At 53.5% G+C, this 27,261-nt stretch overlaps 1 protein-coding gene across 1 annotated transcript in view; it reads left to right on the top strand.

Annotated features, from left to right (window-relative positions):
- Positions 1-8,053, top strand: part of GRIK3 (glutamate ionotropic receptor kainate type subunit 3) — a 225,131-nt gene extending 217,078 nt beyond the window's left edge. Inside the window, exon 16 of the mRNA XM_059137080.1 lies at positions 1,883-8,053. Coding sequence (XP_058993063.1) covers positions 1,883-2,077 — 195 coding nt within the window. The 3' untranslated portion in view covers positions 2,078-8,053. The remainder of the gene's footprint in view (positions 1-1,882) is intronic.
- The last annotated feature ends 19,208 nt before the right edge of the window (positions 8,054-27,261 follow it).

The following is a 27,261-nucleotide window of genomic DNA, read 5'->3' as shown; positions in this document are numbered from 1 at the left end:
GCGCCTCTCATGGAGAAGTCCAAAGGGACACAGGGCCAGGAGATTGCAGGTATGTCCTATGTCCTTGCAGGTATGGAGGGGACTGTTCAAAACAGGCACTTTTTCCATCCATCAGAAATGAAATAGGACCCTTTGTAATAGGTAAGCCAGAGTCAGCAAAGAGTCAGCAAAGATCATTCTTGGTGTCACAGTTCTCATGGGCTTGAGGAAAGGGACACGCTCCTGTCTTGGTGGGAGCCGTCCATGTGAACGTTTCTAGAAGGCAACTTTGCCATGTGGACAGAGTCTTAAAACTGGCCACACGTTTTTGACAGTGAATTTCTGCTTTTAGAAAGGCACCCCTTGGAAGTGGCCGAGAACAGATGCAGGTTTACCAACGAGGATATTCACCGAAGTGTTAATGAGCACATGAAAAATGGAGGGGAACACCCCTCTCAGTGTCCAGTAATAAAGAAGGGTTAAAAAAAAATTACAATACGTTAAAAAGAGAACAACCAGATTCTCTAGGCATTGCCATTACCATTGGAATGAGCTCCATAATCCACCTAAAAGCCTACAACAAAATCTGGTCCTGACCCACTAGTCTGACTTCCTCCTTCCCACACTTCCTTCCTTCACTCTCCTCCAAACACACTGGCCTCCTCTTCGATCCTTCATGCACCAAAAACATTTCAGCCCCAGGCCTTTTGCACATGTTCTTCTGTGCCCCTGCAATGTTCTTCCTCCCTGAGTACCATATTATTAGCATGTTCTGGTCATTCAGGTTTCAGCTGAAATGCCACCACTCAAGTAGCCATTCCCAATGCCTCTCTATCTCATTCCACTGCTTTATTCTCTTAATAACAGTTACTGTGCTCAGAAATGCTTTATTTGTTCGCATGTTTATTACCTGTCTCTGTCACATCATAGACCATGAGCTCCCTGAGGGCTGGGACCTATCTGCCTTTTCCATGTCTGTATGCCTGACACCTAGGACAGTGCATGGCACATAGTAGGGCCTCAGTAAATATTTTCAGAATGAATAATGGCAGGTGAGGAGGGATGCCATTCTACGTTGAGTGGGCAGACAAGGGGAAGCTCAGAGGGGAAGTGAGTATGAGGCAGAGCCAGAATTGAGAACTCCCTCGCCCTGCACAGCCTGCACATGGCAGCTGGGTGCTCCTGCTCCAGACTTACTGCGTAAATGAGACTGTCAGGAGCCCCCACTGCCTTCCAGACAAGCTACAGGACAGCCTCTGGGTATGGGTCTCCTAGGAGCCCCTGCCGTCAGATACCAGCCGGCAAAGCTATATTTTGGTATCCCTTTCTGATACCTGTAGAGACCCAGGCCAGAAGCTGTTGCCACCCAGCTGCCCTGCAGGGAACTGCCTCCCACTAGCACACCTTGAGAAACACACTGGACTGTCCTGTGTGGGAGCGTGGGGAGTCTGCCCTTAATGGGAAGCCCTCCCAGGGGGAAGGTTAGTCATACATTCATCAGGTCTTTCTTAAGCCAGACCCTGGGCCAGGCCTAGTGCTGGGAGCTGGGCTTACAGGAATGAAACTGGCCCGTTTCTGCCCTTAGCATCTAGTGGAGAAAAATCAGACAGGTCACCTCCTCAAACTGTAATGTGCATGCCCATTAGAACCACAGTTTCCTCATCTGTGAAATGGGGACAGGATGCTACTACATGCCCTGTCTACCTTAGTCTCCTAACAAGAACGTAACGCTCTGTAGGCTGCTTCACATACTAGTCATCTTGCATGGGCAGAGGGGGGTGGCCTAAAGGTGAGAGCAAGACAGGCAGCCTTGGCATTAGCCTTGGGAGGAAGGGGAGGAGCTGGCTGGCGTTGCAAGGCCGGGCCTCACCCATGTGCCCCTTGCCCTCCCACCCTGCCCCAGCGTTCCTTCTGCAGCACCGTAGCCGATGAGATCCGTTTCTCCCTTACCTGCCAGCGTCGGGTCAAGCACAAGCCACAGCCTCCCATGATGGTCAAGACTGACGCTGTCATCAACATGCACACATTCAACGACCGCCGGCTTCCGGGCAAGGACAGCATGGCTTGCAGCACATCATTGGCCCCCGTGTTCCCCTAGGCATAGGTGGGGTGGGGACCAAAGCCTGGGGGCAGGGCAGAGGAAAGCAAGAAGACAGGAAGGCACCTCCCTGTGCCCACACTGGGCTTGGGGGCCAGAGCTGCTGCCTGCCTACTGGGACAGGAGCCCTCTGCCCTTACCTCCCAGGAAACCAGCAGGCCCCTAGGCCAGCTGCTTGGGTCTCACTTGCCTCTTGTTTCTTCTGTGGGTTTCTAAAGCTGCCAGTCGAGACAGCCAAGGCCAAAGGAAGCACATGCCTCTCTCAGGCCAAACTCACCTGCCCCTCAACTCTCCTCAACAGTCAGAAGTTTCTACCATGGCCTTCCAGAGGCCAAAGAAAATGGGAAACAGCTAATATGTTGTCTCCCCCTCCCCCGCAAGCCCAAGCCTCCTGGACCATGGCCGTGAGACCAGAGACACAAACCTTGGGCACCTTAAGGATTGTAGTGTGGCTGCCAGTGGAAGCTGAAGATGGGGCATGGCCACCCCACTTGTCTTGGGCAGAAGAAAGACTTGGTCCCTTAGGGGCTTCTCACATAGCCCTGGTCTCTTGGCACCATGTGTGGCAGCCTCCATCTTGGCTAAATTGTAGGCAGAGAGCCCCATAGAAGAAAAGAGGAGTCTGGGGTATGAGAGAGAGGAGAATGCCCAAAGGCCGCCATTTTGAATTCTTATAGATGATGTCCCAGTGGCTCCCATTTCTCAAGGAGGTCTTCAGGAGTATAAGGTAGAGGAGTGGTCAGAGAAAATTTTCTATTTTCTGGACAGAGGCTAAAGACTGCTTGAATCTGCCACAAAGGATGACCAGAGATTCGCCGATATTTGAAGCCAGAGGAACAGTGGATTCCATGGAAATCCTGTAGGCCCTTGAGCCATTGGGTCTTATTTTGCCGGTTACTGAGCTGTTTTCTAAACCCTAGTGGCATTTGAGAGCTTAGGTTCTTTGCCATCTACTCATCAACAACTCCCTATTCCTGGCCAGTTGACCTTGACTCCCTTCTGTCACCTTGGAAGGAGAGGAAAAACCAAGATTGAAAGTGAAAGTCGTCACCCCTCCTCAAAGAAGGATCCAGGTCCTACTGCACAGGATAATTTGGGGGGGTAGATGGGGAAGGCCAGAGGGGTCCTAAAGAACTCTTGGCCTCCTGGACTTACCAGACCTGAAGATGTTCCCCAGAAAGGAAAATTTTTAGGGACAGGATATCAGAGCTCATAGAGGCCCCAAGGATGGGGAAAGAAAAGCTGCCTCCTGGAGAATTAACCAAAGACCCCACATAGAGACACAGGCCATCTAGGTCCTGATCTCTTGTCCAGAGCAGCTTGGACCTAGTGGGGTTTGGGGGTACAGCAAAGAAATAGTACCAGATGAGGTACCAGTGAAGGCCAGACCAGATAAAAATAACCTGTGGGTTCTAGCTAGGTAGAATGGATGCTCTAGAAGTCTGACTAAGATTCTGGAAAAAGAATGAGACATGGAAGGGTTAGGAGCAAAGTGTCCTTAAAGAGAATATGACAGGACCAGCAGGGCTTCCCATAGCCAAGGGCAGAGGGCAGTCTCGGAGCAGAAGAGGGAAGGCTGAAGATTCTGGATGGGGACCCAGAAGACACTTGTATCCCCCTTCCACCTCTCTCCTGTTTCTGCCTGGGGAGTCTGGTTAAGGAAGAGCTACAATTAGATCTCAAGGACCTTCTCAGCTGGGGTGAAGGATAATCTCTAGCTCCCCCACTCCAGGGGCTCCCAAAGCAGGAGAGCGCAGTAGGCTCATGTGATAAATACCATTCCTCCTCCAAACTGTGAGCTGCAGGACCAAACCAGCTGGTTCCCATCCTCCCAGCAGCGCCAACAGGCTGTATGCTGGGGAGGTGGGAAAAGAGAGCTGGACGCACAGCCTTGCCAACACACTTAATGACAGGAGAAGCCATGTTGTCGTGAGCTTGTGTGTGGGAGTGCGTGTGGATGCACTTATGTGTATCTGTGTGTGTGTGAGCTCTGGGGGCTGGGGGTCAGGGACAGATTTGGACATGAAAGAGAGTCCAAGACATGCAATAATAGAAGCCTTTGGATTCTGAGGTGTGTGCACACACGTGTGTGAATTGGGGATGAGGGAGACAAATCTGGATAAGCAGCAGAGCCCCATACACAGAAAAACAGGAGAAGCCATGTCTTACTAGGGTCCTGGGGAGTATACACATGTATACACCCATGAATGAGTGTGTATGCTTATGTGTGCATGTGTGTGTGCGTGCATGCAGGGGTGCACATTTATGCACCAATGGCAGAGGGCGGAGGACAAGAGAAAACCCACAGTGTTGCCAAATGTTTAAAAGAAGAAGCCATGTCATCAAGGAGTCCACGTGTGAACATGTGTCTGCATGTGGGGGTGTGCGTCTGCAGCGGAGAGCAAGACGGAGGACAGAACCAGAGAGCTGTGTAGTACAGGTCAGTGCACATGTGCAAGGAGCCATGTGGCACTGGAGTTTTTGGGGGGGAGAGCATGCTTACACATGGGTGTGCAAACTCACCCCTGTGTTCCGGCTCACAGCAGGAGCAGAGATGGACAATCAGGACAGCAGGGAATCAGGGTCTGTTTGCGTATCTGTTGTAGGGAGAGATCATTTGTCACAAGGCTTTGCCGAGACAGGGTGCTTTTGTGTATGACACTCCATGAGCTAGTCGTGTTCATCTGAGGTTGTACATGCACAGAGGCTAATGGGGAAGAAGGAAGTGGCATGGTTTGGGGAAGATGTTGCATCAGTGGAATGAAGATTAGTGGCAATTGGAGGCACTATTCAAATAGGGTAATCCCCCAACAGGTACTAAAATGATTTTTAGACTTCCAAATGAAAGTGGGGTGGCATGCTACCTGACCCCCCCCCATCCACTCAAGCCTTATGTCCATGTGTGTGGTTCATGTTCAAACTCTGTTTGGTGTCCTTGGTTTGCTTTCGAGACCAGCCCAGTGTTCCAAGTACAGTGGAGATCGCTTCTGACCAAACAGGAGCTGTCTCTCTCCCTAGCAGGGGGGAAGGTGTTTGCATCCTGGCAGATCAAGAGGAATTAAAGGCAAAATCAACCGTGCCAGCAGGTGCACACCTGAGCTGCAGGGGGTGTGCAGGGGCACGCCCACCACAGTGGCACCGAGGTTGGTTGTGGAACCATCAGAGTTGGTTTCGATGGAACAGAAGATGGGACTCGCCCGAGCAGGTGCTGGATTGTCCTTGTCTGACTCCACATGCCTTCTCTTAACAGACGATCGCCCCCACCTCTCACCCCCATCTCCCACCTGAAATGCCAGTGCCTCCTCTCAGCCAGCTCAGACTGGCCAAGTTGAGGGGCAACAGTGAGGAGACCCCCCACACACACACACACACCCCGCCAGTCACCAAGGCCCTGGGGCTTTCGAACAATGAACCTTCCTCCTCCCCCTCTCCCCTTGACCTGTTACTCTAAGGACAGATAAGAAAACCCTGACTGCTTGGTCACCATTCAGGTGGCCCCGCTCTGCGAGTGTCTCTCAAGAGGAATCAGGCTCTCATGGGTGGTGAGCTGACTCCGAATCTTGGAGGGGTTGGAGGGTCGCCCCCCACCTCCCAGCCAAGACCGTCTCAACTAGAAGAGCACACACTGGCCCCTCCCCAACACACTTGCAGACAGAAGTGCTGGCCGAGGATGGGGAAGGGTCTGTCAGGGTTGGAAGAAGGTTCCCCACAGGGAGAAGCCCCTGCGCTCCTTACCCTGGAGGGGAGCATGAGTCTGAACTGGGCACGAGCTCACTGAGCACAGAGGCTCCCTCCCAGCCTTCTTTTCCAGGGGTACGTTGTGGATGGGTACAAGCTGCTGCTTCGTCACTCGGCATGAAGCAGGGCCCTTCCCAAGCCATTCTCAGCTGTCTGCACAAACATCTGGAAATTGGCCAAACTCTAGCCCATGTCTGGACCGGTCCTGTGTGGATGGCCATCTGGAAGGGCCTCGTGGTCTGGACAAACAGCAGGATGGACTTAAACGTCCAGAATGGGCCCAGCCCCGTGGCCAGATGCACGGAATGAGCCCAATTCTGTTGGCAGGACTTGAACGGACACATCTGGAAGAGTCTCCCAGATGGGATGGACACAGCTGGAACGGGCCCAGCTGCTTGCCACGGCAGGAGAGCCCAGCCCCGTGTCCCCGTGCCAGTCTGGATCAAGCTCTCATTTTTCAGTCCTGGATTTGCCCTGGAGTTAAAATTTCAGAGCTCAGGCCATCTGTGAAGTCACCAAACTGTTTTTGGTAGAAGGTTAATGTTCTGTACAATATATATATGAATGTAAAAAGATATATATATATATATATGCTGTATATATATATATGCACAGTGTATATATGACCTGTAGTCCCATGTGTATACGCACCCCCCCCCCCCGCACGTCTGCACACAGAGTGTACATAACCCAGCCAGTGTGGGTGGGGACCAGGTGAGGGATCGGGCGACAGCAGCCAAGTCTGGAGTGGAGGCCATCTGGGGCAGGGGCCCTGTGGGGATGGGGCACACATCAGAGCTCTGGACTGAACCATGGGGGCTGATGGACAGGCCTTGCCCAGCTGGTGCCTCCTGGCGAAGGATAGGAGAGATCCAGGGGCTGTATCTCTATCCTAGAGCATCTGAGGCAGGACGGCAAGCAGGGACTGTGTCTAAGGAGTTATGTCATGCTGGCACTGGGCTCCAAGACCTGTACTTGTCACAGTGGCCAGGTAGGTGTCAGGCTTCCCTTGGAATATCGTAAAAGTTTGGAACATTCTAGGTGTCAGAGACCTCAGATTCTCATCCACACACAAAGGCACAGTTCACATCTAGGGAAAATGCTTTTTTTAAAAGGGAACGGCCCCAAAGGCATTGTCCGCATGCCAGTGCAATGTCCCTGTGCCCTACTTATGGTCCTGTCGCCTGCCTTCTAGAAGACATCCAGTCACCCTGCAGTGTGTCTCTATTTTCTCTGGGGCCTCCAGCTACAGGGCAGCGGCTGCACTAATGCCAGCAGGCTCGTCCCACTGCAGACGACCTCCCCAGGCCCATCTGACCCAGAGGCCAGCTGTTAGCGAGTGACGGAGGAGCCAGAAATGTGAAGGGCTCAGTTACACCAGGGGGAAAGAGGAGAAGCCAGCAAGGCCCCTCCCGCCCTAGCACAGCCCAAGCCATCTGTCTGCCTTTCCTCCCCGTTCCATCTCCCCCAGCAGGGACAGTGGGCAGGGAGCACCCCCACCTTCCCTGCTGACCCTGGGGCCCTGCTCTGCCCCTCTCCTCCTGTCTTCACTACCCCAGTCCTTTAGCTAGCAGTCTGGCCCCTGTCATCGGTCAGAGCACCTCTGGAGTCTTGCAGGGGAGAGGACACCTGGAGTGAGCTTCCTTCCATGTGGTCGACAGCCTGCCTTCTGCTTGGGCCCCACGCGTCAGGCTGGTATGCACTTGATCTGCCTCTGGGCACCCCCTACCCCCGCCGCCAGAGCACATCTGAATCCAGCCTCCTGAGGAGGGGCCTATCCTGGCTCCTGGGGCCCTCACACCACTGTGCTCCAACCTCCCACCCCATCTCTGCCTGGGCCTCCCTTGTCAGGGACTTGGGTTCCCAGCCCCAGGGCTGAGCCCCCAGACAGCGCCATGTGAGACCCCTGGCCTGTCCCACCACCCAGACCAGAGTGCCTGGATGTCCCCCACTCCCCCTCGACATGGTTCCCACACACTGGTCTCTGGGCCATTCAGGGGATGCCCTTTGTGGACATGCAGAATTTCTATGAATATAGTTTTTTGTAAACATTTTGTAACAATTTGGGTTTCATAGTAACTGTGTTACTTGCCAATCATTCTAGGCTGATGTAAATAACTTTCCAAACAAATCTGATTATTTTCCTTTTTAAGACACTGTGATATATCAAAGTGCACAGTTTGCTGTATGAAGTAATATGGTTTTAAATTTTAAATAAAGAAACGTTTCTAGAAAACAGTGTCCTCTTAAGGTGCGTTTTCTGTTTCGCTTCTCTCTCCTTTGAACCAGAGGGGGCTGGGCAGCTGAGTCACCTCCGGCTGACTGTGCCCCAGGCAGGGGACCCTGGTGATGGGGGGGGTCGTGGGGGGCTCCAGCTCAGGTCCCCGATTCTCATTTTAGATATCAAGGGTGAGGCATCTATCTTTGACATTGTCTTGACCTCTGTCTTCTCATGGGCACATCTGTCCCCAGTGCCTCAGCATCCACATAGCTACCCTACTGGTTGTCACACCCTTATGGGACCCTGTCCTTTTGGCCACAGCTGGGGATGTCAGGTGGGCCTCTTCTCCAAGCTTGACCGATCAGAGATCTTACCGTAGCTTTTTCTAAGAAGAAATAAGGAAGCTCTAAGTCTGTTTCTCCTGGGAGCCAGAAACTGTACACATAACCAGGGCTCAGGACAGGGCACTTTAAGCAGGAAAGGATCAAACACCGGTCCTTACAAAATGGTGGAAGAGATGAGGGAGCGAGGCCCAACCAGGCCTCCAGTGGCTCACAGAGCTGACCCACCCAGGGAGGAGCCACCTCCAAGAGTCTTAGACAAGAGCTGCGAGGCAAAAGCACACCCCAGGGTTGCAATCCGGGGCTCAGCTTGCCTGGGTCAGGAGGCTGCTGCCACCATTACCCCCATCATGTTGCTTCTCATCACCCTGGAAACAATCCTGCTGAAAACCTTCATGTTTCCATGACAGAGACAGCCCAAAATGGGGGCAGAAAGATGGCCTCTGCCTCTCATCTGCCTTCTAGATCTCATGCAACATTGGCTTGGTAGAGGCTAATTTGCATCCAGAACCTTCCATGCCCCCCTATGACACCATCATAATCATAATAAGTCATAGCATTTATTGAGCCTTCCTACCTGGCAGGCGCTATGCTAAGCTCTTGACATACATTATCTCCTTTACTGCTTGCCTCAGAATGTGACAGAGCTCACACCCAGATCTTTTAGTCCAAATCTCCACCATCATTGATTCAGTATCCCAATGTCCCCATTCTCATTCCCTGGAGAGTGACTATTATTGGACCAACTCTGGTTAGTTTGTCACCTGTGATCCAATCAGCTGTGGCCAGTGAGAGGGAAGGATCACATAATACAATCATGGTACCCAGGCTCTTTACTTTAGGAGGATTGAGAAAACCTGGGTTGAGCAGGTCTTGTAAAATATCCACCCTCTTATTCCATCAGTGAAAGTGCCAAGTCAAGGCTCCAGAAATCCCTATAGAAGGGAGAGGAGACCAGGACCCAGGGGATTATAGTGTCTGAGAACTCTGGTCTAGCCTGAAGCCACAACCCAGGAAGAGGCTTTGGGGTTAAGCCAGGGAAGAGCCAGGTAGAGGCCCTGGGTTGAAGGACATCTGTCTGCCATTGGGAGGCAGAGGTGAAGTCCATCACCAAGGAGTGAGCACACTAGGGTCCAGGATGGACTCCAGGTCCAGCAGGGAGTAGGATAATGTGGAGAAGAGAGAGGATAGAGATCTAGTAGGAATGAGGCCCACATTACAGGTGAAAGAACAGGTAGATTACCCACTCATCCATCCATCCATGCATCCATTGACCGACCCAACCATCCATTCACTCATCTGTCCATCCATCCATCCATCCATCCACTAATCTGTCCCCTTTCCCCTGAACATCTTTCTCAGATGCTCAGGGGAAAGGGCTACCAGCTACGGATTCATTGAACACTCCACTCAACTGTCTATCCATTGATCTGTCTGCCTACCCTCAATCCATCCATCCATCCACTCATAGACTTGAACATTTTGTGTATGAGTCCACCTATTAGCTATGTAACCTTGAACAAGCAACTTCATGCCCTTGAGCCTTGGTTTCCTCATCTAAAACGCATCGTCATGAAACCCACCCTTGTGGAATAATCATGCGGGCTAAATGAGAAAATGCACGGTAAGTACTTAACATGGGCTGGGCATGCCATAAGCCAACAAGAAGTGACAGCAATTTTCATTAAGAAAAAGGAAGAAAGGAAGGAAAGAATTAGGGCCTACTATACACTGAGCATCCTCAGGGGATAGTCTGGTGAGTAGTGAGACAAGTCTCCATCCCACTGGGGCTTAGAGCTTTGCCCAGAGATCCATTTGACACTCTGGGCTCTAATTGAGGGCCAGCCAGGCCTCTCAGAGTACTGAGGTGGCTCTGATTGTCTCTGGATTGGACAGGGAGAGGACAGAAACTCCCCAGTCTCCCAGCATCTCTGAGAGCCCCTGACTCTACTTCTCAGAGCCTGTCTCTATCTGGCTGGCTTTCCCAGGCACAAGTCTCTGCATGGCCCTGTCTTAAGGAGCCAAGGAAAGGATCCTAGGCCTTGCCTCTCCCTCCCTACCTCAATCCCAAGTGCAAGAGGTGGTGTTCTTCCCCTTCAGAGAGGGTTCTCGCTGCTCTCTCCCAAGGAAGGCAGTGGAGCCCATATTACCTGGCACCCATACAGTACAATTGATATTTTTTAAAGATTTTATTTATTCATTTGACAGAGAGAGAGAGCACAATCAGGAGAAGTGGCAGGCAGAGGGAGAGGGAGAAGCAGGCTCCCTTGCTGAGCTGGGAGCCCGATGTGGGTCTCGATCCCAGGACCCTGAGATCATGACCTGAGCTGAAGGCAGACGCTTAACCCACTGAGCCCCCCAGGTGCCCCCGATGATAGTTTTTATTGTGGAGGAAAATAATAAATAAGTGGAGCCCTCTCCCATCGCAGTCCCAGAACCCAGGCACAGAGGAAACAAAGATGCTCAAATATCCAGTTTCTAAGTTCAAAGGTCTGGGTCCCAGTCTAAGACCCAACACATCTGGAAGGATGCATGATCCTGTACCCCCGCCACCAACAACCAAATCTGGCCAAAGACTCCACAGATGAGGAGGGAACCTGGAGAAGAACCACCAGAGAGAAACAGAGTCAGGTGCTAGGGGGCCCTTGGGTCCTTCCTGAGTGTCCACGTTCAGATGCTGGCCCCAGAGAGCGCCAGGGAGTGGATCCCAACCTCTGGTGGCAGGAGTCCAGGGCAGACACATCCCCCTAGACATCCTTCTTAGGGCCCCCTTAAGGACAACTTCTGCAGCAGCCAGGTGACTCTGCTGGCCGGCTTGCTTGATTGAAGCTCCCCTGTATCCTGGGAATTCCCTTAGACCCCATTCCCCCCACCCGCTGTGGCCACGCCCTCCCGCACAGAGTCAGGGCCAGGCCCCTGTCCCAAACACGTAGAAGGAAGGTGGTAGCGTGGCAAGAAACACACACACACACACACACCCCTAGCCAAGTGGGACCGCTCTAGAGCATTCCCTCTGAGCTGGAGGAACAAGCCCCTTCTTTATTTTATTCATCATCATCGTCACCGTCATCGTCATTGCTGTTGTGGTTGTTATTTCTGTCGTTATGCAGTCCCTGTGGAGTCCTGGTGGCTTGGAGATGATCGGTCCAGATGGTCCCAAAGCAGACTCTGGTTGGGCTCTTTTCGCCCCTTCTCCCCGGGAAGCCCCATCCCAGAAAACTATACTCTTGAGGTCAAAGGGTCCCTTTCCTTTGACCCTGGTCGTCTCACCCCTTGGAGCACGGGGATCTGAGACCTGCTGAGCTGGCTCTCACCCCACTCCCCTCAAGGTCATGGTCCAGCTCTCCCTCCTGCCATTTCATGTGGCACAGGCCTCCTGTCACTCGTGGCAGGAGACAAGCACTCAGAACTGGAGACAAGCTTCAAGTCCCCCCTTAGTTGAAGCAGGCAGCCTTGGTCTGCTTATTGCCTTGCTTCACTGTCCTGTGCCTCAGGGAGCTCATAGCAAGTGGGAAGAAAGATCTTCCGTGAAAGCACACATCTAGTGTCATGGAGCCGGCTTACTGTTTGCGAGGGTCCTTCTCTGCCTTTCGCTCACTCCCCTTCTCCACGTCTGTCCCCTCTGGGTCCCTCCGGAGTGAGCAAAGAGCAGGAGGAGGCCAGGGGCCGGGCACTCCTGGGGGCTGCAGGTCGCCATTCCGTGAATCAGGCGGCAGGGACACACGGCTCCCCTGGGGCCTTGATGGCACTTCCTTGAGAAACAGAAGCCGAGTGTATAAGAAGCATCTGTCATTATGGAAACAAAGTTGCCAGGCCATTTTTTCTTTTACTATTTTTACTGCGGTTTCATTATCTTATGCAAATGAGGCCGCTGATGAAGCCTTTCTGCAGGGTGGCCCATGCTGGGACCAGCTCCACCGAGGGGATTTATAGCCTGCCTCGGCCTCCAGACAAGATCTGGAATGAGGAGGTCCTGTGGAGATGACTTCCAGAGCATCCGACCTGCCCCAGAACACACGGGGCCTGCCAGACCAGCCCCCGCATCCTGCCTCGGTCCCGTGTCCTTTATTTCCAAAGATCCAGGTGTCAGCTCAGCTTGGTTCGGGCCTCTGTCCCTGACTCCTCAATCGTTGGGGCTCCTTGGAGACTGAGTTGTCAGTATCCAGCAGGATGTAAGGGAAAGAGAGAGGGAGCAAAGGAAGCTTCATCCCCCCAAGGACCTCTGGGAGCTACTTATAAGATGCTACTTGGTTTTTCATTCAAGCGGAGAGAGAGTAGGGGTATGTATACACCAATCTCTGGTCCAGGCAAGTCCCCAGAGGTTGTCAATGCCCAGTACTTCTGGAATGCCACAGATGGCAAGGCGGGATCTGGAGCAGGATGAGGCTTCGGGGACAGCACGGCAAGTGGTAGGAAAGCAGTAGGAAATGTGGCCATTTGTGGGGAAGTGGTAAGGACAGGGGACGTGGAGGGCACTGACCCCCTCATGGAGGTGAGCAGCCTAGGGTTTAGAGAAGCCAAGTAACTTCCCCAAGTTCCAGGGGGTAAGCGGCAGGCCAGAGCTAACCCAGGGCTGTTTGCCTTGCCAGCTCAAGGAGCCACCATTGCCTTGTGACCTCCTGGCATCCCGCCCTGGACTCCCCCATGCTCCTTACCCCAGCTCTGGCCTGGCCAAGAGCCCCACAGTCCCAGCCCTGTCCAGCCTGTCCCCCAGGCCATCTCTCCCAGGGTGAAGTGTGTTGCTAAAGCACAGGTTCCCCCAGGCGTCCATGGGCTCCCAGATTTTCCTCCAAGAGAATGTTTCTCTCTGTCCAACCCCTCTGGCCCAAAGCCTTTACATTTATTCTGCCCCAAAAACCAGTTTCCCCCCAGTCCAGCCTCAGACCCCAGCATTTAGTAAAGGCCTTCTGCCGTCGGCAGGTACTTTCCTCCTTGAGGAAGTCTAACTCTGTCCCACATTTCCCAAGGTCTGGGCCGTGGTGAGACCACAAATGTGGAAAACTAGAAGTTTCCCAGCCTCGTTCACCTGTGGGTGAGCCTGAGGGGTCACAGCAGGTGCCGTCACCCAAACGTCACCGGCTCCGGGCATTCTTTCATAAACTGCCTCCAGGTACCTGCAAAGTCCGAGGGACAGGCCTGCTCTGCACTCAGAATCCCCCTCTGACCAGAGGGCAGAAAGCTTGAGAGCTCTTTGCACTGGTCTCTTTCTCTTTGAGGAGAAGGTATAGGTAATAAAATCATTACCATCATAATACTAGCTTCCAGCCAACTGAGTGGCAAGTCCAGACCCAACTCTGTGAGTGGTGTGCTGACCTCAACTCCCGGCATTCTCCCCATATCCCTCTGAGCTAGAGGACACCATGCCCATTTTACAGATGTAGAAACAGAGGCTAGGAAAAGTAGAACAACTCATCCACAATCGCCCAGGAAGCATCAGAATGAGACCTCCAGGCCAGGATCTCCATTTCAGAGATTTGATAAACTGGGAAGTGAATAAATGAACAAGTGAATTGGAAAACAGTCAATAACCAATGCTGTTTACAGACACTGGGGAACATCTATACTTATAGGAGAAAAAAAAAAAAAAAGCCGAACTTGATTGGGCCAAAAATGAGAATTACTAATTACAGTCGCTCACAGGAACGACCTACCATTTATGCCTAATTGCAGTGCAGTCCAATAACAATTATGCACATCAATAAATGTGTCAGATTAACTTGGTTGTAAGTTTTATTTGATTGCAATGCTAAACCCTGTTTGCAGTCCCTCGGACTCAGGAGGCCGTGGCCACCCTGCCTGGACCTGTTGGTCCCTTCTGGAAACGAGGAGGGCTGTTGGTGCTGGAAGGGAAGTGAGAGACGGGAGAAGAAAGAACCGTCTCTCTCCTCTGCCGCAGTGTGCCTGCCCTGGCAGGCTCCGGGAAAGAGGTTTGGCAGGGGGTCTTCGCAGGACGTGCAACGTCATGAGCCTCCCCTCCTTTCCTCGATGCCAAAGGCAGCTTCCTAATTAGGACATCCATAACCCTCAGCATCTGCTCCAAGAGAATTCAGCTGCTCTAAGATGGAGAAGTCCATTAACTTTATTGCACAAAACGTCGGACGTGCTTTTAGACAGAGGATCACTGCCAAGTGAGACAAACTGCCAGGACCTGACGGAGGAACAAGCCAGAACTTTCTGCTGTCCCCAGCTGGGTCCTCGGGACTCCGTCCTCTCCCTGCCCCGTGCCCCGGGCGCTATGGCATCCCGCGGGGAGGCTGGGGCAGGGAAAACGGTGATTTGCGAATGCAGGTGCAGCCTGAGCACCCTGGCCTCCCTCGCAGGAGCCTGCAGCCTGCGGAACGGCCGTGCCAGACAGGCACCATCTGACTCCCAGAATGCATCAGGATTCCCACCCCGGAGTCCGGGCAGTCGTTCCTCTCTCAACAGGAGCTGCGTGAGCTGGTGTCACCAGAAGCAGTGAAGCAAGGTGGCTAAAAATGAGCTTTGGATGCAGAGATTTCTGGGACTGAATCTCTGCTCTGCCATTTACAAGGTGCAGTGTGAGCTTGCAAACACGGTTTCACATCCCGAAGCTATTCTATGAAGTGGGCTGAGTAATACCCACCTCGAAGAGGGTCCGATGAGCGGATGCCAGGAATGGCAAGTGCAGTGCCTGCCACCTCGCAGGCTCAGTAAATGACAGCACCCCTCCCAAGTCTCCAGAGTGGACAGAGACAGGGACCAACCTGCCACCTGTGCCAGGGACACAGGTCCCTTTTGGTCAGACAGCCCTGGAATCCAATCCCTGCTCTATTATGTGCCTTGGTCCCCTAAGCCCTCAGTTTCTTCATCTGTAGTATGGGGCTGATCACCCCTGTCCTCCTCTCCTCACAGGAGAATCAAGAAGACATGACAGTGCTTTGAGGCCACCGAAGGAATGTTGGGTGAGCAGCTTTATAGCGCCTGGGTTCTTGGTTGTCAAACCTTACGTCTAGTGCCCCCTGGGAAATGCCAGACCCATGGCTGGCTGCTGGCTGGGCCCTCCCAGCTCCCCAGCCTCCCATCCACATCTGCCTCTGTACCCCGTGCCACAGCCCTCCCACCTCATCCAAGGCACCCCAGATCCCCCACAGGCAGCAGCCGCGGACTTCCCGGTCTTCAAAACTGTCTCACCAAGCGAATCTCCTGGGTGTCCTTTCTCAGATTCTGATTCTTCTTAATATAAATAATTAGCAGAAACGGTCCAAGGGGGGAGTCAGCAGCCATAGCAATCGACCCCAGTGATTTCCAAGCCTCGGGGAGAGCCCAATTTCGCTCCAATCCGGGTGCTGTAAATTCCCATCAAGCTAAGAAAATATAGTGCAATTTAGAAACACTGATACGGCAATAAAACACAGATCTCCGGCAAATGGAATTCAGCAACATCTAAAAATGGAGCCATACATTACTCCGCCTGCAAACTCCCTCTGGGGACATAATGCTTGGAGATGTTGGGGGTGCTTTATGTTCAAGTTGATCTTTCTTTTCCGGATGAAGGCAGGAGCCACCTGCCGCTGGGCCCCAGGTGGCCCTCTGGGGCAGGCCTCCTGCATGGTCCAGAAAAGGGTCCTAGGTGAGCTCCCAGCTGGAGACGACCAGTGGCCTGGCCCCTGTCATCTAGGGGCTGCTGGAGGGAACATTGTGGAAAGGGTAGGAAAGGAGGAAGGGAGAGAAACTCACCTTATGCCGGCTAGTCCTCAAGGGCGGCCTCCAAGGGAAAAGCGATTATTCCTGCTTATCAGATGCAGATACTGATGATGGGAAATAAGGAGACTTGTTCAAGGTCACTCGGGGGCAAGCAGTGGAAGCTGGATGTATACCCACATCCATCTGCCTCTTTCTAGTCTACGTGCTGTCGTCCCCCCGGCTCAGGGCTCAGCCCTCCATTCATCAAAAGCTAAAACTGAGCCACACACCGTTACTCTCTGCTTCTAAGAGTGTAGGTAGGCCACGATCCACACCCAGGTTTGTCATGAACCCCGCTCTATAGTCCGAGAAATAGGAAGAGGTACACTTGTACTGTCCCCTGCCTCCTAAACACAAGGCCAGGGGAAGGCAGACCTACAGCCCTAGTGGAGGCTAGGGGGTTCCGTCTGGTCTCTGGCCTGGGTTCCACCCTCGTCCCGCCCCCCATCCCACACAGCTTCCTCTAGCAGGCTACCAGGCCCATCTGCTTGCTAAACACATTCCGTCCCACCTTCGCTCGTGTTCACACACATACACACACGCTCACATTACTCACTCCAGCCTCCACACTGTGCCTGGCTCGTGCCTCTGCTGGACCTCCAGCTCCATGGGAGCAGAGACTGGTGTGCATGTGACCCTTGACTTCCCGGATCAGGGACTCCACTAATGCTGGCGATAAGATACTCTGAAGATGGCTTTCGCATGCTCCCCCGGATCCTACCAAGCCCCAGTGTGGGGAGCCCAGGAAGGAGCTTTTGGGTCAAGAATTCCAGTTGTGGAATCTGCACAGATCTGGGGCTGGACTTCCAGCTTGCCATCTACAAGCTGTGTGACAGCTCCTGGGAGTCACTTACTCTCTCCATGCCTCAGTATCCCCTCATCCGTCAGACGAGAGTAAATAACGGGTCCTCCCTGGAGGGGGCGCCGCTGGACATAGTGAGAGGATCCGAGTCCAGTACTTCCCGCAAGCTCAGCACTCGGTGTGTAATCATCAGACTGGAACTGCGTTGGCCAGGCCGGGCTAGACTCTGCTGTGACGAGCAATGGCCCCAGCGTCATTTGAGTTGGCCAACAACGTCTCTTTCCCTGCAGTCCGGTCACCCCCTGAGACAGCTGTGCTCCGCTGTGAAAATTGCTGAAGGAGTGTGGCCCCCACCATCTCCCCCAAAGAGAAGGTGTCCTTCCCTATCATTGGCTCAGCAGAGGGAGACATGGCTTTTCACTGCCTCAGCCCAGAAGTGACGCACCCTCCTTCCAGTGACATCTGGTAGACCAGAGACCTAACCATACCCGCCCACCAGCAGGGGTCATGGTGTGTCTCCCACATAGCCTGGGTGAAGGAAAGAACAGTCCTGGTGAGTGTCTGTCAGGCCTCCCACCACACTTGTTACTGTCCCTTTTCCGGCCCCCATGTCCGTCTTCTTTGCCTGGATCCAGGACCCAGCGGTGACCCGTCAGTCGGGATGCCAGAGCCCCTCCTTCGTTTCTGTCATGTGTCCGGTGAGCCAGCTTGCTGCCCCGGCTGCCAACGCTCAGACCTGACCCCAGGGGAAGTGGCTCTTGCTGAGCACAGGCGATCTCTGACCGACGCCCCACCCCTCTCCCCTGGCCCCTTTCCACACTGACGGAAGAGCCCTGGTCAATTTGTTGACAGCACAAAATCTGGGTTTCCAGCATCTGATTACAGTGGCACCTCTGACTGTCAGGGATAAATGTCTGTTGTCTTTAGGAAGATCTATGCTGATGGAGGTGCCAGCAAAGACAGTGGTGACGGAACCGGATCCCTCCCCAGTGAGATGTCATTTGTGGGCAAGTCAGGTATTTCTGGCTCCTGGCAGAACGCGGGGCTCTGGAGATGGAGGGGGTAGGATCCAGGGGAGAGGGGCAGATATTCAAAGCTGCAGGAGGGGGAACCAGAAACTGTAAACGAGTGGCTTCTGGGGGAAGAAGGACAGTGGATGAAACGGAGTCAGCAAACTAGAGGGGAAGCCACTGAGAAGAGGCTGAACAGTGGGGCTGCAGGAGATTGTGAAGGTCCCGCAGAGTGGAGTCCCGAAGAGCTAACAAGCACATGGACTAGAACGCAGTGCCAACAAGATTTTGGAAATTAAACTGGAATCCTAGTTCTACCATCCAACAGCTGTGTAACCTTGGATTCATTGCTCAACCTCTCTGAGCCTCCTCAGTGAATAAGCGTTCAGAAGCCGTGCCTTGTGAGTGTCTTGTTAAAAAGTGCAGTAAGATGAATATGGAATGTTCAGCACGGGGTCTGGCCCACAGCAAGACCTCAATCAAAGATAAGTGGAAGCCTGGTGAGAGGGAGACAGGCCTGTTCTGGAGATGCTGGGCCACTGCTGGCAAAGTCGTTTCCCTGCCCAGATCACCTTCACCTGAAAGGTGCTCTCGTTCCTCTGCCTTTGTGAGTATTGGCTGGTAACAGCTCCCAGCCGGCCACTTCCCAGGCGCCTCCTCACCCACGAGGTTATGGTTCCCATCTCCCAGCACCTGGGACAGTTCCCAGCCAGGGACCTACAACGTGGACGTGCAGAAGAAGCCTCCCTGTTTCCTTAACATGGGTCCATGCCATGGTGCTATCGGTGCCCCAAGAGCTTGGCAGTAAGATCACCCTGAAGCCAGACTCCTGCTTCCTCCCTCCCCTTGCCCGGAGATCATTCCCTCAGTCCATCATGCACACTGGGATCCCCATCACATGCTCTGTTTCTAGAAAATCTGATGCACACAGACACATAGCAGGGGTGCGAGAAATGAGATCTAAGGTCCTGGCAGGGGAGTGGCAGCTAGATCTGGCCGTGACCAGGGGCTGTCCCAGGCTGAGCAGCCAGGCAGGTCCTCTGCCCAGACACAGCTAGGTCCCCTGGGGTCAAATTTGATCCCCCATCTGGGGATCTGGTATTGGCCCAGATCCTGTGGGGGTTGGGGCACTTGGTTGAGCTTTGGGGAAAGCAAGGGGCAAAGCAGGGAAGAAAAGGAAACTTACAACCCTTCCGATTTTTCTATTTATTGCTTCATTCATTGCAGACTTATCCCCATGTCCTTAAAAAGGATTTGAGGAGCTTAAAACTAAATGCACTTAAAAGGGAATGGTTGTAAAAGCGAAATGGCACAAAAACCGTGTCAAAGGAGTGAAATATTTTTATTTCCTTGGAGGCTAACTGGAATAATGAAGACAGAATTTCTTACTGAGATTGCCAGGAAATCTCATCGTTAGAAGCAGGGGCCCCAAAGAGTCACCAGACCCCTTCATTCTCCAGGCAGTTCCTCTGGAGGCCCAGGTCCCTCTCAGATACCCTCCCCGCCTAACTCCCGAACCACACCTTCTGCCTGTAAACAAAGGAGGCAGGGGATCCAGGCTGTGTCCTGGCTCTTTGCAGAGCCTGGGGAGAGTCCTTGTCCTGTCCAGGCCCCCAGTGTGCCCCTCTGACAATGAGCCTGTTGAGCCTGCTGATGTCAAGGCACAGTGCCCTCTCCAGCTATGATGCTCAAAGACTCTGTTTAAGAAAATCAGTGGCCAGGCACTCCTGGGCCTCCTCAGGCAGGTGGAATGTGAATTCTACACTCCCAATCCCTGGGGTGGGAGGTGAAGGCACCACGAGATGCTGGGGACCCAGCAGTGAGTCAGGACCTGAAGGCCAAGGGCAAGGGAGTTGGGTACAGGCCTGCGCTGGACTGAGGATGAAGAAAGCACAAGAAGCGGGACAGGGCAGGAGGACAGAGGGGTGAGCTACAAGCTCAGAAGAGGGCCAGGAAGGCTGCAGAACCTCTGTGTTATAGGGAAAGCGGCCCAAGCAGGGCCTGGAGCCAAGAGAGATGAGCAGAGGCAGACCGGCCACTCTGCCCTGGGCTGGGCTGTCCCGGCAGAAGAAAACCCAGGGGCCCTGGGCCCAGAGGTCCCAGGGTCTCAGCCTGCGGGAGGAGACAGGCACGGCACTAAGCATGTGACGACGTACATTCTCCCACAAGGTCTTCCCAACCTTATTTGAGACGGTTTCCATCTGTGGCTCCCTATGAGAGGGGAGGCCAGCAGTAAGATGCTGGCCCCCGGTCACCGGCTACGGGGAGGCAGACTCTGGCTATGCTTGGGTCACTTCTGACTCTAAGCCAGGGCTCTGGACATTGCCTCAGTGTCTCCCTCGATGGGACTCACGGCCTTTCCAGTCCTGGGAGAACCCAAAAGGAGCCAGGTCCTGCTCTGCCGATCTCACCCATTTTAGATTCCCCATTCATATTCTGACTTGCCTTCTGGAATGGAGCCCTTTACTGTAAGGGCACTAAGGTTGGGGGTGAGGGGAGAAAAGCATTGGATCAGATTGGGATGGGGAGAGCATTTTGGCAAGGTGGGGTCCTTCGGTCCCCATAGAGCTCAGCTTATCAGCAGGGACCCCTCCCTGATCTCATCCCCACTCCCCCCAGCAAGAGCTCTGCCCAAAGCACTCACTTGCATCTCCCAGGACCAAGGAAGCAGCCTCCGCATCTCAGGATGGCTGCGGTGTGGACTGTGAGTACTCCCGGGGCCTGCTGGCACTGGAGAGACAAACGCGGACGTGCCACTTTAAAAGCATTTCTGAGAAGTGCAGAGGCGGCGGGAGTGGAGTGCAGAGAGAACGGTTGGTGCTCAGGGATTAGTGGGCCGGCTCACATTCTGCAGGCAGCCGGGCTCCTCTGAGCTCTGAGACAAACGGCCTCTCACAGGGAACATGGTCCAGGGGCAGAGCGGCTCTTGAAAGAAAATCCCACAGGGCGATGTGTGCTCCCCAGGAACGGCATGTTCCGGACAAGGCAAGGCCTTGTCCAGAGGCCATCAGTGCCCACCCCAGGCTGGGGCCTGGCATCAAAGACCAAGAGAGCTTTGCCCTCGTCCCCTGTCTCTTTGAGAGCCCGGAGAGATTCCAGGAACCACCATGCCAGGCCATGAGGTTGGTTGGGACGATCATTATCCCCTTTCTACAGCTGGGGAGACCGAGGCTCAGATGAGCAGAAATAGTTGAGTGGGGTGAAAAATGTGGGCACTGGGCCACCCTGGGTGGTCCAAATCCTGGCTCTTCCATTTTCTAGTTGTGTGTCTTTGGGCAAGTCCCATGACCTCTCTGGACCTCACTTTCCCACCTGTAACACAAGACAAATAATAATACTTCTCCCAGAGGTTACTGTGGGAATTACATGAAAAATGTAACTGACACGTCAGACCTATTAGTTCCTCAATATACTGTAGCTTTGGTTCTTATTAGATTATTCAGGTCAATTCAGCTCAATACTTACAGACCACATGGTTGAATTCATTATCGAGTCAAAATAAGCCACTTCTTTTCTTCTGGTTGGTGAAAAGGCCCCACATGTCCCCCTCAGGCCACTTGCTCTGGTCTTATGTGGATGACAGCTACTGGACCATATACTGACCTTGGGAAGACAGAGGTCACCAGAGGTCACCACCTCCTCCACCCATCCTCGCAGAAGGGGTTGAGAGCCATTCACACATAAGAGGCTCTGCCCGTGCTGGCCCACAGGACACCTGGGGGAGGTCCAGGTTGGGGAGGCCCCAGGTAAGTGCAGGACATGAGAGGCTAGATGACTGCCCTGAAGACCAGATGTTGGGGTAGGAAGCTGGCCTGAGTAGGGGCAAGTCAGAGTTTGGAAGTGGACCTCAGGAGGTAGAGATCAGAGGTGCATTTTGGGGGTGGGGTACGATGTCAGAGAGGAGCTTCAAGGATCAGAGGTCAGAAATGGCTCTTGAACAGGCAGAGCCGGTGGAGGGCCCTAGAAAGGAGAGCTTACAGGGCCCCCCACCAGAGCCCCGCTGTTGGAGGTGAGCCTTGGCATGTCTGGCTCAGAGGCCAGAGGGGGCAGTGAGATGCTGCCTGTGTGTCTCATGTTCTCTGAGTTTCCTAATCCTGCTATAACGAACTTAGGGTCTTTAAAATACCAACTGCATTTTCTTACAGATCTGGAGGCCGGAAGTCAGATATGAGTTTCACGGGGCTAAAATCAAAGTCTCAGCAGGGCTAGTTCCATCTGATCATTCTAGGGGGGGAATCCATTTCCTTGCCTTTTCCTGCTTCCAGTGGCCATCCACCTCCTTCAGCCTGGGTCCCCTTCCTCCGTCTTTAGCATTGGGGCCTCCTCAAACCCTTCCTCTCTGTCCCTTCGCTCTGTTGTCACCCCTTCCTATCTGACACTGACTCCTCCTGTCTCCATCTTATGAGGACCACCCTGATTACCTCAGGCCCACCCAGATAAGCCAAGATAGTATCCCTAACTCAACACCCTTAACTTGACTGCATGCACAGAGCTAGCTTGGTCACACAAGGTAACATCCACAGGTTCAGGGATTAGGACACAGTCATCCCTGAGAAGCCGTTATTCACCTACTACAGGAGGTAGGAGATCGGCTGAGAGCCTTAGCCTTTACAGATCTCTAGCAAATGGGATCCCTCAGGGAGGAGAGAGCACAGTGCCGCACCCAGGACACAGCCCTCAGGGTTGGGGTCTATGCAGGACCACAAGGCCAGGACTTGGGCTCGAGCAGGGCCCCAGGAGGTGGTGGTCAAGCCCAGGAGGTGAGGAGATGACCAGGTAGCAAGTGCAGCAGACAGGTCCCTGTTATGCCCAGTGGCTGCTTTAGCAGGCCGAGGCTGCAGGGCTGGCTTTGCCCATGGTGTCTCAGAGGCACCACGGGGCACAGGGGAGGTGGGGACGGGGCCACAGAGGCCCAATCCACAGGTTTCCACGCCCACGCCCAGCCCAGGCTGCCCAACTGCTCCTGGTACCAGGAATGGCCAGTGTGCCCAAGAGTCTGCTGCTGGGGGTGCCTGGGGAGCTCAATCGGTTAAGCATCTGCCTTCAGCTCAGGTCATGATCCTGGGGTCCTGGGATCAAGTCCTACATTGCTCGGCGGGGAGCCTGCTTCTCCCTCTGCCTCTGCCCCTCTCCTTGCTTGTGTGCTCACTCTCTCTCTCAAGTAAACAAATAAAATCTTAAAAAAAAGGGGGGGGGATCAGCTGCTGGTCCAGGAATGCTGAGCCAGCCTGGGGAGGCATGGGGGTGTTCCTGTGGGTAGGGGGGCAGCCCTGACTACTGCACCCTGCAGTGTCTTCAAGACACTCCAAACTTTACAATGTGGGGTCTGCATGTCTCCATTTTTCAATCTTTCCCTCTTTCTGTCCCTCCCCCTTCCCTCCCTCCCTCTCTCCCTGCTTCCTTCCTTCCTTCCCCACCCCATCTCTCCCCCCACATTCAAGTTAAGAATCTAAGACAGCTTGAAACAATACACACACTAAACGAACATTGAAGGAAGGAGACATGAGAAAATTCAGAGCGTAGGGGTCGGGATAGACCATACAAACCATAAGTCACTAGAAAGAATTTGGCTCCAGGCCAAAGCAGAAGGACATGGGATCAGTCGCTGGTTTTGGGGGGGGGGGTCCTCGGAATACAAGCAAACAGACTGCACGTGTGTTCTAGCTCTGGAGGCCGCGCAGACTCCTGGATGCTCCCAACAAGAACCCGCTTCAAAATCCCACCCTCAAATCCCCGTCCAAACTCTGGGAGCTGACAGTGAGTGCTCTCTGGCTCTGAAGCCCGACCACCCTCCCTGGAGAGATGGCGGGAATCCAGGCCCTGGGTCCTGTCCCCAGAGGTTCAGCATCCCTCCCTGGCCCTTCTAGCTGGCACCCAGCAGACAGGACTGGTGCCTCTCATCCTGGGCAGTCGCTGTCTGTCCCCTTGGACCACTGAGAACCAGAAGAGGGGAGAAGGGAAAGGAAGGCACATTTACTGAGCTCCTACTGTATACCAGGCATCCACATTACTGATGTAGACCTCCCAACCTCTCTGGCCCACCTGCGTCTTCGACGCTCCCTCTGCCTGGAACGTTCTTCCATTCCTTTGCCATTGGACAAGCTCCTAGCCTCCTGCGTGCTATTTCCTCCCTAGAGGTCCCTGACCACCTCCATCCACGTCATGCTCCCCATCCTTCTCTCATAAACCATTTCCTTTCCCTCCATAGCGTGATCACATTTATGATGCTTTTAATAAATGGTTGCTAAGTGTGTGCGTCTGCCTTTCCTTTTACTCTGTTCTTCCGAGTGCCTGCAGCGTTTACGGCAGTGCTCGGCACCTAGTAGGTGCTCCATAAATATTCATTGAAGGAAGAAGATATTATTTCTGTTTATCCGATGTGTCCTGGGGAAATCAAGCTGGCCTGCTCAAAGTCATTACAGAAGGGCAGAGCTGGGGGCCAGGACTTGAGCCCCGGTGATGTGCCTCCAAAGTCCGCTCTCTTTCCGTAGCATTAGCTGCCGTGAGAGGAGCCGACACCCCAGCCAAGGATGTGCGAAGAGCTGTTTGGATTTGAATCAGTCCTGCCACCACGAAATGCGTTTCAAGGAACATTTCCTGCCACCTGTTATTCATAAATTCTAGAATCATTTATTGGGCGCCAAACACTGAGCTCAGTGGCAAGGATCCAACAGTGAGTAAAACCAAGACCCTAGACGGAGGTGGCCCTGCCTGGGGACTTTGATCCAGCAGGATGCTCCCAGACCTGCCCTCTGTGGTGTGCAGCGGTGGGCTTGGGCCACCGCCCAGGGCTTGTAATTAATTTTGCACAGAGTTTTAAGCCCACTGTTAAACCCAGCCCTTACCAAAAATTGAATGATGTAAACTAACAACTAAATAAACTATATTACGAGCACTGGTAATCAATGCTCAAAACTCACCATGCCTTCATGACTTTACCATTATTTATGACCTTGAACTTATTTACATGTACCAAATCTGGGAAGGACTATACAATGGTGTGTGGCTGAGCCTGTCTTCCCAATTCTGAGCTCAATGGCGTCACACTAGTGCTTTGAAATTGGGAGTATTTCTACCGCAGGACTTGAGAAATGCTGCACATCAGGGGTTGGTCTGTTTTGGTTCGGTTTAGGGGCCAGTGCCTGAATGCAGCCCCCCACCCCAGCCCGTTCCCCATCATACCGTCAGACTACCTTGGACCTTCTTGGCTCAGAGCTCGATGTCGGTGGGCTGGGGTTGGTGGGAGGTGGAGACCCTGGCAGGAGAACATTCCACTCACTCCCTCCCCATTCCCACCTTTTTGGCCTCGATGAGTGTACAGACGCGTAGGACTCGGTTTTCCTCCTCCTCATCTCGCAGAATAAGGTCTAAGCCTGGTTGCTGTCTCCCAAAACAGCTGTTTCCACAAAGCTTTCAGGGCTTCTTTCCGATCATAGACACAGCTGGACTGCGGCTCCCACGCCGACATGTAACTAACTCTCACTTTACTCACATTCTCAGGAAAATTGACGATTTTCTGCCGTTTTATTACACTTGACGATAATTTAAAAGGCAGGTTTAGTGCATCCATAAAACCAACTTTGCAACAAGCCTGTGATGGTGGAAAAATATATTTGGCCGGGGCCTCTTGATGGGAGTTGCCATCCTTGGCTCCTGGAACCCCACAGCCCATCGCTCTCCCACTTCTGGGAGGCTTCCGGCCGGCCTGAGTCTTTTCCCTGAACGTCCCCGTCTCAGCCCCAGCAGAACACCCCCTGCCTCCATCCCTGGCCCCCTTCTCACTGACCACGGAGGTTGGACAAACTGACCCAAGTTCTAGGGCACGCAGGCACTGATCGTTCTGCTGAGGCCCTCCAAGGGCAGTGCTGGCTTCCGAAAGGGAATTTATAGCTGGCTAATCAAAGCTTAATTACAGCAGCTCAGCGGGCTCCAGCAGGAACTCAGGCCGGAATGGTTTTGCTAGGAAACTTTTTACGAGCTTAAGCAGAAGCAGCAAATTAGCAGGAATGAGAGGAAAATCATCCTACCTTAACAGTGTCCCCGAGCTTAGAGTCTGCGGGCATCCTGAAGAACGGGGCTCTGGGTGGCTCAGGGAGGCGGAGGAGGGGAGTGTGGGAGCAGCCTGGGTACGGTCCCCGAGGGTCAATGGGCTGGACCCCTGTGACTCTCGCTCCCGCCACTCTCAAGGTGAGGGACACGAGGGGGCTGATATCTGGTCTCTCGCTGCCGTCCACCCGCTCTCCATCTCTGCGGCTACTGGCACAGCCGCAGGCCACCACACAGCCTTGGCACCTGGCCTCTCCCCTCCTCTCCACTCTTAACTCCTTCTCTGTGCTTCTGATCAAGAAACTCTCCCACCCTCCTCCACCCCACCCCCCTTTTTAAAATGCCTCTGCTCTCTGTAAATCTCTAGTCCATCACTCAACGAATTCCTCCTCTCTTGCTCAGCCAAGAACCTGCCTCCCAGTTCCCAGAAAAGTCATAAGCTGTGAGGAGGGCCTCCAAACCCCCACTCTTCTATAGCCCTGGACCCCCTCCCTCCTGCACGCACGCCCCCTCCACCTCTCCTCCCTCACCCCTCTAAGGAAAAGCTGCTTAGAGCAAGTAAGAGTGAAAGAAAGCTGGGATTGAATCTTGTCATGGCCACCAACTAAATCACCCTTTGTAAGTCAAGTAAGTTAGTCTCTCTGCACCTCAGTGACCTTATCTGTACAATGGGCACCATAGAATCCTCACCACGAGGTGGCTGTGGAGCATTACACTGAGTGATCCGAACGCCCTTATATACCACACCCGCATGTGGCCGCATTCAGTAAATGATGGGTACTCATTTAACTCTAAAATGGTCACATCTATGGTGATTATGGTTGTGCCCTAAAAAAGAGAGCCTGAGGTTCTAGAGCTTCCAGATCCCTGTGTCTGTTATTAGCAATCAGACCCAAAAGGCACTGGTGCTGCAGCCAAACCAGGGAAAGGGAACCCCAAGGGAGAGAGGATGACAACAGCAAAGACAAGGAACGCAGTAGCTGGGGGTCTTGGGACAAAGATAGGCAGGGGCTCCGGAGCTGGCGGGGGCAAGCAGGGCAGGGGCTTCCTGCAGATGCTGGAGGGACAGCCAGGAACTCCCAGAGGGCTGCAGCGCAGGAGGGAGGGGCTGCGCAGGGCTTCCTCCTCCGCTTGTCCCATAATGTGGGCTTCGGGAATTAATCATCTTGTTTACAAATTAGGAAAGGATGAAACCCGGTTTGCGCTGCCCTAGCCCACGCGGATGCTTCTTTCAACTTTATGAACTTCTCTGACAATGAATAAAACCACTCTGGCATGACAGGAGCCAGTATTATTCCGCACGCATTCCTTATTCTTAATGT

The sequence above is a fragment of the Mustela lutreola genome, chromosome 10 (assembly GCF_030435805.1).
Source record: "Mustela lutreola isolate mMusLut2 chromosome 10, mMusLut2.pri, whole genome shotgun sequence".
Classification (NCBI taxonomy): domain Eukaryota; kingdom Metazoa; phylum Chordata; class Mammalia; order Carnivora; family Mustelidae; genus Mustela; species Mustela lutreola.
This window is presented reverse-complemented; position numbering and strand designations above follow the sequence as displayed.